Genomic DNA, 12,359 nt, shown 5'->3' with positions numbered 1-12,359 from the left:
TAATTACTCAATTGTAATAGCTGGAATACTTACATTCTTTTATGTAAATAGGTCCTGTAAGCAAATAAGTAGAAACATAGTAGAACTTAGTATCTAAGAATCTAACATGCACTGCTTTCACTAGTTAAGACTTATTTGAAGGTGCACGACATGCAGTAATGTATTTGTTTTACTGGAGCACCTGCTTTGAGGCTGTAAGTGGCAGTAAGGGCTTACCTACTGAATGAGCCTCGTGTGTGCCAATAGCAACATCTCAGTGTAGCTTTGCTGTTCTCTAAACATAGCCTCATAAGTAAATACTATCATCAAGTATCCAAGTGAAAAAAAAAATCACTTAAGTGTTTAAGATATATCATTGTACTTTAAAAAGAAAATTAGATGCCATAATTATATTCTTTAATTTATGGGTTCTTAAAGTACTCAAATTATATCCCAGAATAATAATGGCTCATTATACTCATTAAAGATCAAATCAAATCTTTATTAAACTCAAGAATAAAAAAATGCCACAGTCCTATCTCACCAAATTTATTAATAATATTCACAAACTACATTACTCTCCTTGAGTGGCCAAGTATCTAATCATTTTGAATATGTTCTCAAACTTTAGCATGCCTCAGAATCACCTGGAAGTTTGAGTAAAACACTATTTGCTGAGCCCTACTTCCTGAGTTTCTGATTCAGTAGGTTTGGAGTAAGGCCCAAGAATTTACAATGTTAGCAAGTTTCCACGTGATGCCGATGCTGCTGGTCCAAAAAACTACACTTTTGAGAACATCTCCTTTGGAGGATTAGAGCCAAGTTTTCCCAAATTCATAATAACTATGTGGACTTTCACATTCACTATAATCTATTAAAAAAAATCCTTTGACTATCTTATGATCAGGTGGTAAAAATTATACATTATGATGAATAATTAAGACCAAAATAGCCATGATGTTTTCACATAAATGTTATCTGAAATAAAATATTAAATTGAAATTACTGTATTGGAAAAATATGTGGGGCTTCTTTTTTACTCAAAGTAAATGTGATAAAACTTTTAAACACATTGATTTTAGAGCACTTCCCAGCATTACATTTAAATAATTAACTAATCACATAGCTAATATATCTTTTGCCCACTTGAGTTCTCTCACTTCTCCATAAGGGCAAGGACTATCCTCTCTATAGTTTACCGTTATATCCCCATTTCCTAGCACAATGTCTAATACATACCAGGTATTTTTAAAATAATTACTGAGTAAATGAACAAGGAAAATGTATTGAAGGTCTACTATTATTAAGGTCCATATACTGGGGGTATCAAAAGGCAATACAACAAATGTTTTATAGTAATCTGAAAAAACCCTGTGAGACATAATAAAAGGACTGGCTAAAGCTGCTATCAGATAGGGATATGAGAGAAGGCTTCAACAAGGAGGTGATAATTATCAACACAGTAGTATATCTCCTGTATATCCCAATATCCAATATATTCCAATATATATTCTATCTACTGTATCACCCCTATGAGTCCATAGGGTTCTACGTTAAGATTTATGGAAATGAAAGTATTCTACTCTAACGCAAAGTCTGACATGCAAGGGATATACATTTTTCTAAGATTTTACTGCTGGCAAGGTTTTAAGGAAAATACCACTTTACTGACCATTCTGTCCTAAATCTTTCCCCAAAAGTCCCCCTCAAACACTTCAGTGAAACAAAAGGAAATATGAAAAGAGCCCAGATGTCCATTGACAGATGAATGGAAAAAGAAGTTGTAGTATACAGGTGGAACTTAAGAAATAAAACAGAGGATTATAGGGGAAGTGGGGGGAATAAACTAAGACAAAATCAGAGAGGGAGACAAACCATAAAAGACTCTTAATCATAGGAAACAAACTCAGAGTTGCTGAGGAGTGGGGATTTGGGGACGGGGTAACTGGGTGATGGGCATTAAGGAGGGCACATGATGGGACGCCTAGGTGGCTCAGTGGGTTAAAGTCTCTGCTTTCAGTTCAGGTCATGATTTCAGGGTCCTGTGATCAAGCCCAGCATCAGGCTCTCTGCTCAGCAGGGAGCCTGCTTCTCCCTCTCTCTCTCTCTCTCTCTCGGCCTGCTGCTCTGCCTACTTGTGATCTCTCTCTCTGTCAAATAAATAAATAAAATCTTTAAAAAAAAAAAAAAAAGGAGGGCACATGATGTAATGAGCACTGGGTGTTATATAAGACTGATAAATCACTGACCTCTACCTCTGAAACTAATAACACACTCCATGTAAATTAATTGAATTTAAAAAAATAAATTTTAAAAAGAAATACAAGGAAATGAAATCAGAAACAAGATTAACAAGATTTTTGAAAGGAGTTCAAACTCATTAATATATACATAGTTCTGTCCACAATTGTATAAGTAAAGAATAAAGAATAAAAATAAAGGGCGCCTGGGTGGCTCAGTTGGTTGAGTGACTGCCTTCAGCTCAGGTCATGATCCTGGGGTCCTGGGATAGAGTCCTTCATCGGGCTCCCTGATTCAGTAGGAGGTCTGCTTCTCCCTCTGACCTTCCCCCTCTCATGCTCACTCTCTGCCTCTCTCTCAAATAAGTAAAATCTTTAAAAAAAAAAATAAAAATTCAATAAGGTATAAAAATAAAGAACATTTGTGCTATATATCTGAAAATGAGCTGGCCCATTATATTATTAAAATAATTTTTACAAATAATTATGGTGGTAATATAAATCTTTATTCAAAGGAGAACTGGAAGAGAAGTTTCAAAATAATAAAAACATTTCCATCTTGCTTCTTCATTACCTAAATGAAGAATAATAACCAGCGTATCTTGAAAATCTAAATGTTTTAGCCATACCAAATAAGACAGAGCTAAATTATTTTGTAAAATACCACAGAATTCCAATTCACTTACATTCAAAATCTGTACTATTAATAATGTGATCATATAAAACTGTAATTATCCATTGGACAAAACTTTTTCCTTAGTTTCACCACAAGATGTCACCCTAAGCCCAACATCGAAATGTGCATTGCTATTTTAAGTATTTTTCCTGTTTTTGAACATTGATGAACATTAATTACTAACTTTTTAAAAGTTAAGTGTCTTTTTTCACTGTCAGTTGTTGATAAATGGGAAATAAAGCAAAGGATACAGAAACTGTAGGAGGAAGGAGGGAGAAAGTTAATCAAAGTATTCACCATTCTCTATGTTTACCATACATCCTGCTATTTACCATAAGAGGAATGTGTCCTACCATAAAATTTTATATTCTCCTTTTACTTTATTTTTGATTTTTAAAGAATGAACATATATTACTTTTGTAATCAGGTAAAGTTCTATTTTAAAAACTAAAAAACACAATATCTTTGCTATCACCTTCCACCCTATTATCACAGAACTCATTTATAAAATGCTTTAATGCACTATAATAATGGTCAAAATTACATAGTCAGAATTCTGCCCTCACAGATTACACAACCTAAGACATAACAGTGTTTGGGATTTTTTTTAGGCACACGATGGAAGGATCACTGAAGGAGGCTGTGTTAATTTTTGAAGTGATGCTTTTCATCTCTCAAGAGAAGGGTTGGTTGCCTAGTGATATGTAAATATTACAGTATATCTTGCAATAATAATATTTTACTTTACTATGTATTTGTACTGGTTTTTCTGCATTATGATTCCCTTCTATTTCTAGTTAACTGAGATTCATGAAGGGTGTTACTTCAATATACTGGCTATCTGAATATCAGAACAATGGGTAAAGCCACTATGTTCCATTACTTGTAACAGAAAAAAGGGCAGGTGGTGGGGTAGGAGGTAGTTGGTCCAAACAGGAAGTTATAGACCATAAATAATACTCTATTTATCAATAGCTCTCTGCTTATCTTTTTATAATAATATAATCCCTTTCAGGATGCAGAGGGCTATATAGTTTTTCTTTTGAGTGCTTAAAGAAAAACAGTGAGAACACTCAAATATTCAACAATAATAAATTAGTTATCAGTATTTAGCAACACACATGGAATTGAAATGAAAATTATGTTTTGTTGTACAATGTTGCTCCATTCTTTGTGGTCTGGTTTATTCCAAAATGACTTCTAAAGACCAGCCAGAGCAAATCTATCCATTCAAAGCTGGACACCAGGATTACTTATATAACAGCTTTTTACAGATTATTGTTGCCTTTCATCTTGTTAGAGAAATTCAAACTATGCTATAGGCTTTTTGCCAAGATATTTATAATTCACCCAAAACAATGGCAAAATGCAATTCTCTGTCATTCATTTGCCCTTTTATTCCCCATGTAATGATATTGTGATACCAAATGGCAACATTACCGAAATATAGTAAAATTATCTAAAGCATCCAACAATGTTCTTCCTAAATCAAGCTCTCAGAAATTCAAGCTCTCAAAAGACTTGGTCACTCTCAACTAAGCACATCACACAAATCTACTCAGAGATACTGCCATTCAGTTAACAGCCTTTACTAATTATCAACTAGATGAAACCATCAACTTTTAATTGAGAAATTTGGGGCTTAAAAATGTTCTCTAAAATACTATTCTCTAATGACAGGATTTATTTAAATTCTGTAAGACTCCATTTAGAGTTGTTTTTATTTAATACCAACTAAGATGATTATAGTTATTTGTGTCATTAAATTTTACCAGCCACAGAAAAATATTTTAAAGAAATTAATCCACAGGCAAAACAATCCTTTAAAGCATTTTACTTCTATTTTTATTCAACAGATGAATTTTAAATTTTCAAAATTTAATGTTTTTTTATAGTCACACCCTAAGGTTGGAGTTTTTGTCAACAAGTATAGACATAATAAAACCATAGATAAAATATTTTCAAAATTAATCCTCATAAGTTCCCATTTTTATATTTTATATATAAACCACCAGACCTGAGAAAGTAATAATGTCTAGTAGACTCAGTTAATCTTTAAAATGTACTGTTAAAAAAAAAGTACTGTTTAAGTTTAGTAAGCTATAGTATAATTGATAGTATAGTATAATTTTAGTATAAATAGTATATATATATACATATATATACACTATAGATAGTATAGTATAATTTTAATTGTTTAGTTGGTTTTTTTGTTGAGGGGAGGTATTTGTTTATATCTTTTGCTAGTTTATTTTGACTACCAAAATATTATGTGAAGAATTAAGTTATCTGCATAAATACAAAAGATACATATAAAGACACACATACATAAGCTAAATCCTTGAATTTCTTCACAATTTTTAATATGAGAGATTAAACTAAGGTTGACATTATATGGTTAAATTTATGACAAACTGACTAAAATTCCAAAGCATTGAGATTTTCTTTTTTTTTTTAAGATTTTTTTTTTAATTTGTGAAAGAAAACATGACAGGGGAGAAGGTGAAGCAGGAGAAGAAGGCTCCCTGCGGAGCTGGGAGCCCGACTCAGGACTCAATCCCAGGTCTCTGGGATCATGACCCTAGCCACCCTAGCCAAAGGCAGTTGCTTAACTGACTGAGCTACCCAGGCACCCCAGAGCACTGAGATTCTTACCAATAAACTTTTCAGTATGGATCATAAACCTTCACAAGAGAAGCAAAACATGAAAAGAATATCTTAATTTTGTCTTAAGAGGAGAGTAAAAGTAGAACTATGATTCTGAACAGAAATGGCCCATTGTTTTTTGAGCTAGCCAATTCCTTCTCTAAAGGAAGGCATTTGTCTTCAATTTTTTTTACCACTGACTGTTCAGGTTTATTCCTGTGTAAGCTTTTTCCTATATAAAACATTCCTCCAATATTTATTTATTTAAAGATTTTATTTCTATTTGACAGAGAGAGAGAGCACACAAGTACAGGAAGCAGCAGGCAGAGGGAGAGGGAGGGGGAGAAGCATGCTCCCGGCTAAGCAGAGAGCCCAGTGTGGAGCTCGATCCAAGGACCCCGGGGTTATGACCTGAGCTGAAGGCAGACACTTAACTGAGCCACCCAAGTACCCCCTCAATATTTATATTTCTAATAACCTACACTTTTTTTTCTATTTCATCACAGTTCTTCTTTAGGTTAGCTTTAAGTAAGAAAAAAAAATCATTCTTTCCACCTACAAGGAAAATTATTCCAGTTTTAAATTTAGTTAGCATTAGGTCATTACTCAAACTGTTAAGCACATTCTGACCATTAAGATGATAAATAAACTTGTAATACATACCTAGCAAAGCTTGGAATAAGCTGCTCTTAAAGATACCCATCACTTTTTTAACAGCGTTTTTCAACTGTTGTTCCTCTGGTTTCCATAATTTTTTGCAGTATTCTTCCAGTAATGATAAAGCTCGGTCAGTATCTGAAAAACATGATTTTAAAATTCTATCTTACAGTCCGAGAAAAATTGAAACCTAATATTTAACATGAAATGTACAAAAAATAAGATATGTAACTTCCATTATAAATTCCATATAATCAAGTAATTCTCAAGAATATTTTGTTGATTTTTGCCCAGTTCTTATAATAATAGCCAGCTTACGCATATAATTGATGAATGAGTAGTTCTGACATAAATATTGGTTGATTTTTTTTGTTACATTAATAAGATGAAAATGAAACAAGATGGCTTATGTGATAAACCTTCACTCACTCCTTCATCAATTTTGTGATTTCTGTACTGAATCAAATAATTTTTGAAGAGTGGACAAATACTTCCTCAACTTCTATGCTAATCACAGTATAATTGCTAGAGACATAATACAATTTTGCTTTTTGAGAGAGAGAGAGAGTGCACGCACATATGAGTTGGGGGGGGAGCAGAGGGAGACAGAGAGAAAAAGAATCTTTTTTTTTTTTAATTAAGATTGTATAATGGGGCGCCTGGGTGGCTCAGTCATTAAGCATCTGCCTTCGGCTCAGGTCATGATCTCAGTGTCCTAGGATCAAGCCCTGCATTGGGCTCCCTGCTCAGGGAGAAGCCTGCTTCTCCCTCTCCCACTCCTCCTGCTTGTGTTCCTGCTCTCGCTCTTTCTTTCTCTGTCAAATAAATAAATACAATCTTAAAAAAAAAAGATTGTATTTATTTGTTTGAGAGAGAGATAGATCAGACATAAGCAGGGAAAGGAAGAAGCAGAGCACAGAGTGGGACACGGGGCTCATAACCTGAGCCAAAGGCAGCTGCTTAACCAACTGAGACACCCATGGCCTCAGGGAAAGAGAATCTCAGGCAGCCTCCATGCCCAATGCTGAGTCTGACGCGGGGCTCGATTTCATGAGCCTGATCTGAGATTGTGACCTGAGCCCAGACCAAGAGCTGGATGCTTAACTGACTAAGCCACCCAGGTGGCCCAAAGGAATATACTTTTAACTTACATTCACATTATTAACATTTTCTTTACCACATTTTTTGCAAAATAATAAATCAAGCCCTGATTTGTAGCATGTGCAATTTCCAAGGTGTAAATATTCCCATCATGGCCAATTTCAAGATGCCAACATGATGTCATTGAACACAGACTTGGGAAGAAGCACAACTTCTTATACAACTGTACAAATGAGGTCTTCCCCAGTTTTCCTATATAACATAGCAAACCTCAAGCTTACTCCATTGAAAGAAAGGAGAATTTCAATAGGCAATAATAAATGGAGAAGAATGTCATGTAATCAATTTTTTACCTAAAAAGGTTATAAACATAAATGAATGTGGATACAAAGGGAGCCTTCTCTAATTTTAGAACAAGATATAAACATATGCTAATACATTGGGCAGATCTTTAACTTTTTAAAATGTTTCATACTTTGCATGGTAAAATACTTCATTTAAATATAATATTTAAACTCATTGAGTAAAAATACAACTATTTGAATCCACATTTTGACCAGATTAAAAAATCAGTAATTTCCCTGAAATGATTATGGCTTACTGACCTCACTTTTGAACCCATTCTTAATCACTAACATAAGTAATCAACAATACCATAATTATAGCATGTCTTCCTCAGTACTTATATGTATCTTTGGGCTCTGTATTTCTGGTATCTCTAATGCCTCATGATTTAGTGTTTTTTATCCCTTCATTCATTAGTTTTGAAAATACACTAAGTACTAAATACACTAAGTACCAGAAGGTACTTTTTTATTTATTTATTTTTTATTTATTTACTTTTTATTCTCTCTTTTTAACAATTATAACTTTTTTAAAGATTTTTTATTTATTTATTTGACAGAGAGAGATCACAAGGAGGCAGAGAGGCAGGCAGAGAGAGTGGGGGAAGCAGGCTCTCTGCTGAGCAGAGAGTCCGATGTGGGGCTTGATCCCAGGACCCTGAGATCATGACCTGAGCCAAAGGCAGAGGTTTAACCCACTGAGCCACCCACGGGCCCCAACAATTATAATTTTTAAGCTCTTTTTCACTTCTGTGTCACTTTTGTAGGTATTCACATACTCTGATCTTTTATTCTTATGAGTGATAATTCTTAAAAATGTATCAACAGCATTTCCATAATCATATCTATAAATGTAATTTGCTAGATAAGAGGACTTTCACTAACTCATTCAATACATATTTACCTACTAACTACCCAGGGAAGACATTGTATGGATTAGAGCAGCTAGATGTTCTCCAAACCAACAGAGCTTATTTTGCTTCTCATCTCTATATAAGAAATTTTATTTTATGACACATAAAATAAGATGCTAGAATATAAGAAAAAAACAAGTGGTCAATATGGTCAAGTGTCTCTTAGACAATTTGGGCTTTTGCATGCCAGCATCTAGCACTGGAATTATGGCTGCCCTTCTTGCTTCTTTTGATTATCAGTAATGATCACATTCTTGTGTCAATTCCATTATGCCCTTTATCTCTCTCTACTTAAATTCTTATTTCTGATTAATCAAAGCTTGAGCCTGAGGGTAATATAAAACTAGATACCTTTGTACAGACGAAAAATTAAGCAAAAAATAAAAAAATAAAAAAGATAAGATGACAAGGATCCTGTTGTACAGGACAAAAATCCCTAGACAGATGTTGACAAGTTGAAGAAAGTGGAAAGTTGAGATAATTATCCAAGTCAGCACTAATATTTTAATTGATATTCAAGTAACCAGTTATAAGTGGAGAATTTTTCACTTGAATTGCCAATGTAATGACCTCAATTCTCCTATTTTCTTTTTTTTTAAGGATTTTATTTATTTATTTGAAAGAGAAAGTAAGAGAGAGAGAAAGCAGAAGGAAGGAGAGGGAGAAGCAGACCCCATGCTGAGCAGGGAGCCTGACATGGGGCTTGATCCCAGGACTCTGGGATCATCACCTGAGCTGAAAGCAGACACTTAACTAACTGAGCTACCCAGGTACCCCATCTCCTATTTTCTTCATTCTTAAAAGAAATCTATTTTCATATGACTCCTCAACTACTGAAAGAATGAAACTAAATTTGGATTACCTGAAGTCAGGCAGAGGAAGAAATGGGGAGAGCGGGAAATAATTTATTAAAATAAATTTTTTTCAGGAAATATGCAATGCAAAGGGTATGGTGACTGTTACATAATTGGAATTGTGGGTAGTCATGTGTCTCTTAATTAAGGTTCAACTCTTTGGTTTAAGAATAACATTGCCAGGAGTTATAAATAAGTTGAGACATGTAATTTAAATCTGAAACAGTGAATGGCAATAGTGCTATTTTTAAATAATTTTTAAAAATAAGGAAAAGTCAGGAGAAGGTGGTGTGGTTATGGACAATGGGGGGTGTGTGTGCTGTGGTGAGTGCTGTGAAGTGTGTAAACCTGGCAATTCACAGACCTGTACCCCTGGGGCTAAAAATATATTATATGTTTATAAAAAATTTTTTTAATTTTTAAAAAAAAGAAAAAAAACAAGGAAACGATGACACATAAAATTATTTGCAACAACTTAAAAGTGGAACAATTTTTGAATATATAGTATTGTTAAGAAAAAAAGATGAAAGTATAGTAGAAGAAAAGGTGAACTTAATACACAAATCTCAGAGAACAAAGCTGTTAGAATAATGAAATTTCTTTACATAAATTTATGCAACATTTTTTACAGTTTAAAAAGAAATTTTACATGCATTATCTTCTCTGATTCTCACCATTGAGAACTCATATCATGTCTATTACACATGAAAATGAAATCCATAGTAGCTTGACCAAGAGCACAGAGCTACTAAATAACAGATTTAGAACTTAATGCTAAAACCTTTGATTGCAAGTACAGCCTTCTCTCCATACTACCACCCTTAATCCTCCAGAAAAAGAGTTGAGTCATTTTTTATTGGGGGAAAAAAAAGGAACTTGGAATCAGAAATAAATTGTATCGGTGAATTTTAGAATCTAGCATTAAATGTTGAATTACTAATTTTCCAAGTTTAATTAACATAAAAATTGTATTCATAACATAAAAATAGCCTTACCTTTAGAAGTCTGGCAGATCAAAATAATAAGTTCTTTCTTTCATTAATCAGCTATTTATTTTTTTATTTTTAAAAAGATTTTCTTTATTTATTTGAGAGAGAGAAATCATGAGCAGGCAAAATGGGCAGAGGCAGAGAGAGGAGCAGACTCCATGCTAAGCAGAGAGTCCGATGCAGGACTCTATCTCAGGACCCTGGGATCATGACCTGAGCCAAAGGCAATGACTCAACCAACTGAGTCACCCAGGCACCCCAATTTTAGTGAGTATCTTACTATGCTCCAGATATTGGAAACTCAATATAGGTAATATTCTACACTCACAAAGATTACTGAATGAAAGTAAGGGTAATTCAATAGGAAATTTCAACAAAGTAAAAAATTAAAATAGAGTGTAAGAATGCTATGATGAGGTACCAGGTATCATGAGAGGAGAGAAGCTGATGTCAATAGAGACCATGATAAATTTGGCCTTCTACCCAAGGAAGAGTAATAAGCCCCAGAAGAATTTTTTTTAAGATTTTATGTATTTTTCGAGAGAGAGAGTATGCATGCAAGCAGGGGGAGGGACAGAGAGAATCCTCAAGCAGACTCCCTGTCGAGCATGAAGCCTGGGGCTGGATCTCAGGATCCTGAGGTCATGACTTGAGCCCAAACCAAAGGTCAGACGCTTAACCCAAGCCATTCAGGTACCACCTAAGAAATAATATTTTACACATTTTGCAAATGAAGAAACATAAACTGAGAGAAATGAAGTAACTTGCCCAAGGCTACACAACCAGTAAGTGCTGAAATCAGGATTCAAATCCTAATCAGTCTGGCACCAAAGCCTATTTTAAAATATTATGCCATAATGAAACCTGACTTACTGGGAAAAGATCATAGTATTTCTTCTTTCTGTAATTTTGGCAATTATACTTTACTCCCCCGCCCAAAAAAAATTGTTTTAATATACTTCAACAAACACCTGTTGATATGGTATTTTCAATGTTGAAACAAAAAGATACTATACAGAGAGGAAAATTTTTATTACTACCTTTCAAATAAGCCATGTTTCCAGATTTTCTATAGAATTGTTAAATTCTATAATTTTTCAGTTCTATAGAATTGTTAAAGAGAAATGGGGAAATTGCAAGGTTAAGTAGTAATAAATAGAAAGCAAGACTAGAGCAAGTTTCACCTACAGCTGAATTTTGAAATATTCCAGTTATAGCAAACTAGAAAAAGAAAATGAAAAAAGAGATAAAATTTCAAATTTGAATAGTGGAAAAAATGTCTGACCAGACTTAGAGCTAATCTAAAGATTATTACCATTCTGTAGATAAAGGAAGGTCTACAAATTATTTTAGCACCAATGAAAGAGATAATACCCATAAGAAGTGTAACCAAAAAATATTTTTAAAAAGCATAGTATGGCATTTCCTGTCTGCAAGCAGATGTGTCCTTGTCATATCTGAGCAGGCTTGCTCCAAAAGATGGTCAGGAAGCTGGACCCAGACCATTAACAGAAGGGGACTGACTCTGAACACACCTTTCCTCTTCAGTGGACCAAAGAAAAAAATTATTCTGATGATAAGCATTTCTGTAGCACTTTCCTACTTACAACTTTTACATGGACTAGATGTTTTTATTTGGCCAACACATTAGTCCTAAGAGGTGAGTATTATTAGTACAGTTATGTTTTAAGATAAGGAATTTGAAGCTCAATCTGTTAACTTTCTTTAGATAACTTAGCCAGCCAATAGTAAAGACTGGATTCCATCCCTGGGCTCTTCTCCACTGCACTATGATGCCATTCATTTGTTCCAAGAACACCACACTCATACAATGAAAAGAACGTTGGATGAGCTTCTGGTCCTAATTCTATCACTAACTAACTTCATAAAAGTAAAGTTCAGATACATTACCTTATTTGATGTAGAAAAGAAATAACACACATTAAGAGGTAGGGAACA

The 12,359-nt window shown here is 34.0% G+C and overlaps 1 protein-coding gene across 7 annotated transcripts in view; it reads right to left on the bottom strand.

Moving 5' to 3' along the window:
* DLG2 (discs large MAGUK scaffold protein 2) overlaps window positions 1–12,359 on the bottom strand; it is a 1,980,468-nt gene that overhangs the window by 1,960,363 nt on the left and 7,746 nt on the right. For 6 of the 7 annotated variants that reach the window (XM_032852928.1, XM_032852923.1, XM_032852924.1 and 3 more), the window contains exon 2: window positions 6,205–6,336. The exons of the other annotated variant lie outside the window; for it this stretch is intronic. In XM_032852928.1, coding sequence (XP_032708819.1) covers window positions 6,205–6,336 — 132 coding nt within the window. The remainder of the gene's footprint in view (window positions 1–6,204; window positions 6,337–12,359) is intronic. 7 annotated transcript variants of the gene reach the window in all.

The sequence above is a fragment of the Lontra canadensis genome, unplaced genomic scaffold, assembly GCF_010015895.1.
Source record: "Lontra canadensis isolate GAN:19392208 unplaced genomic scaffold, GSC_riverotter_1.0 scaffold7, whole genome shotgun sequence".
NCBI lineage: Eukaryota > Metazoa > Chordata > Mammalia > Carnivora > Mustelidae > Lontra > Lontra canadensis.
Note: the sequence above shows the minus strand (reverse complement) of the source record. Positions and strands in the feature narration are given on the sequence as shown.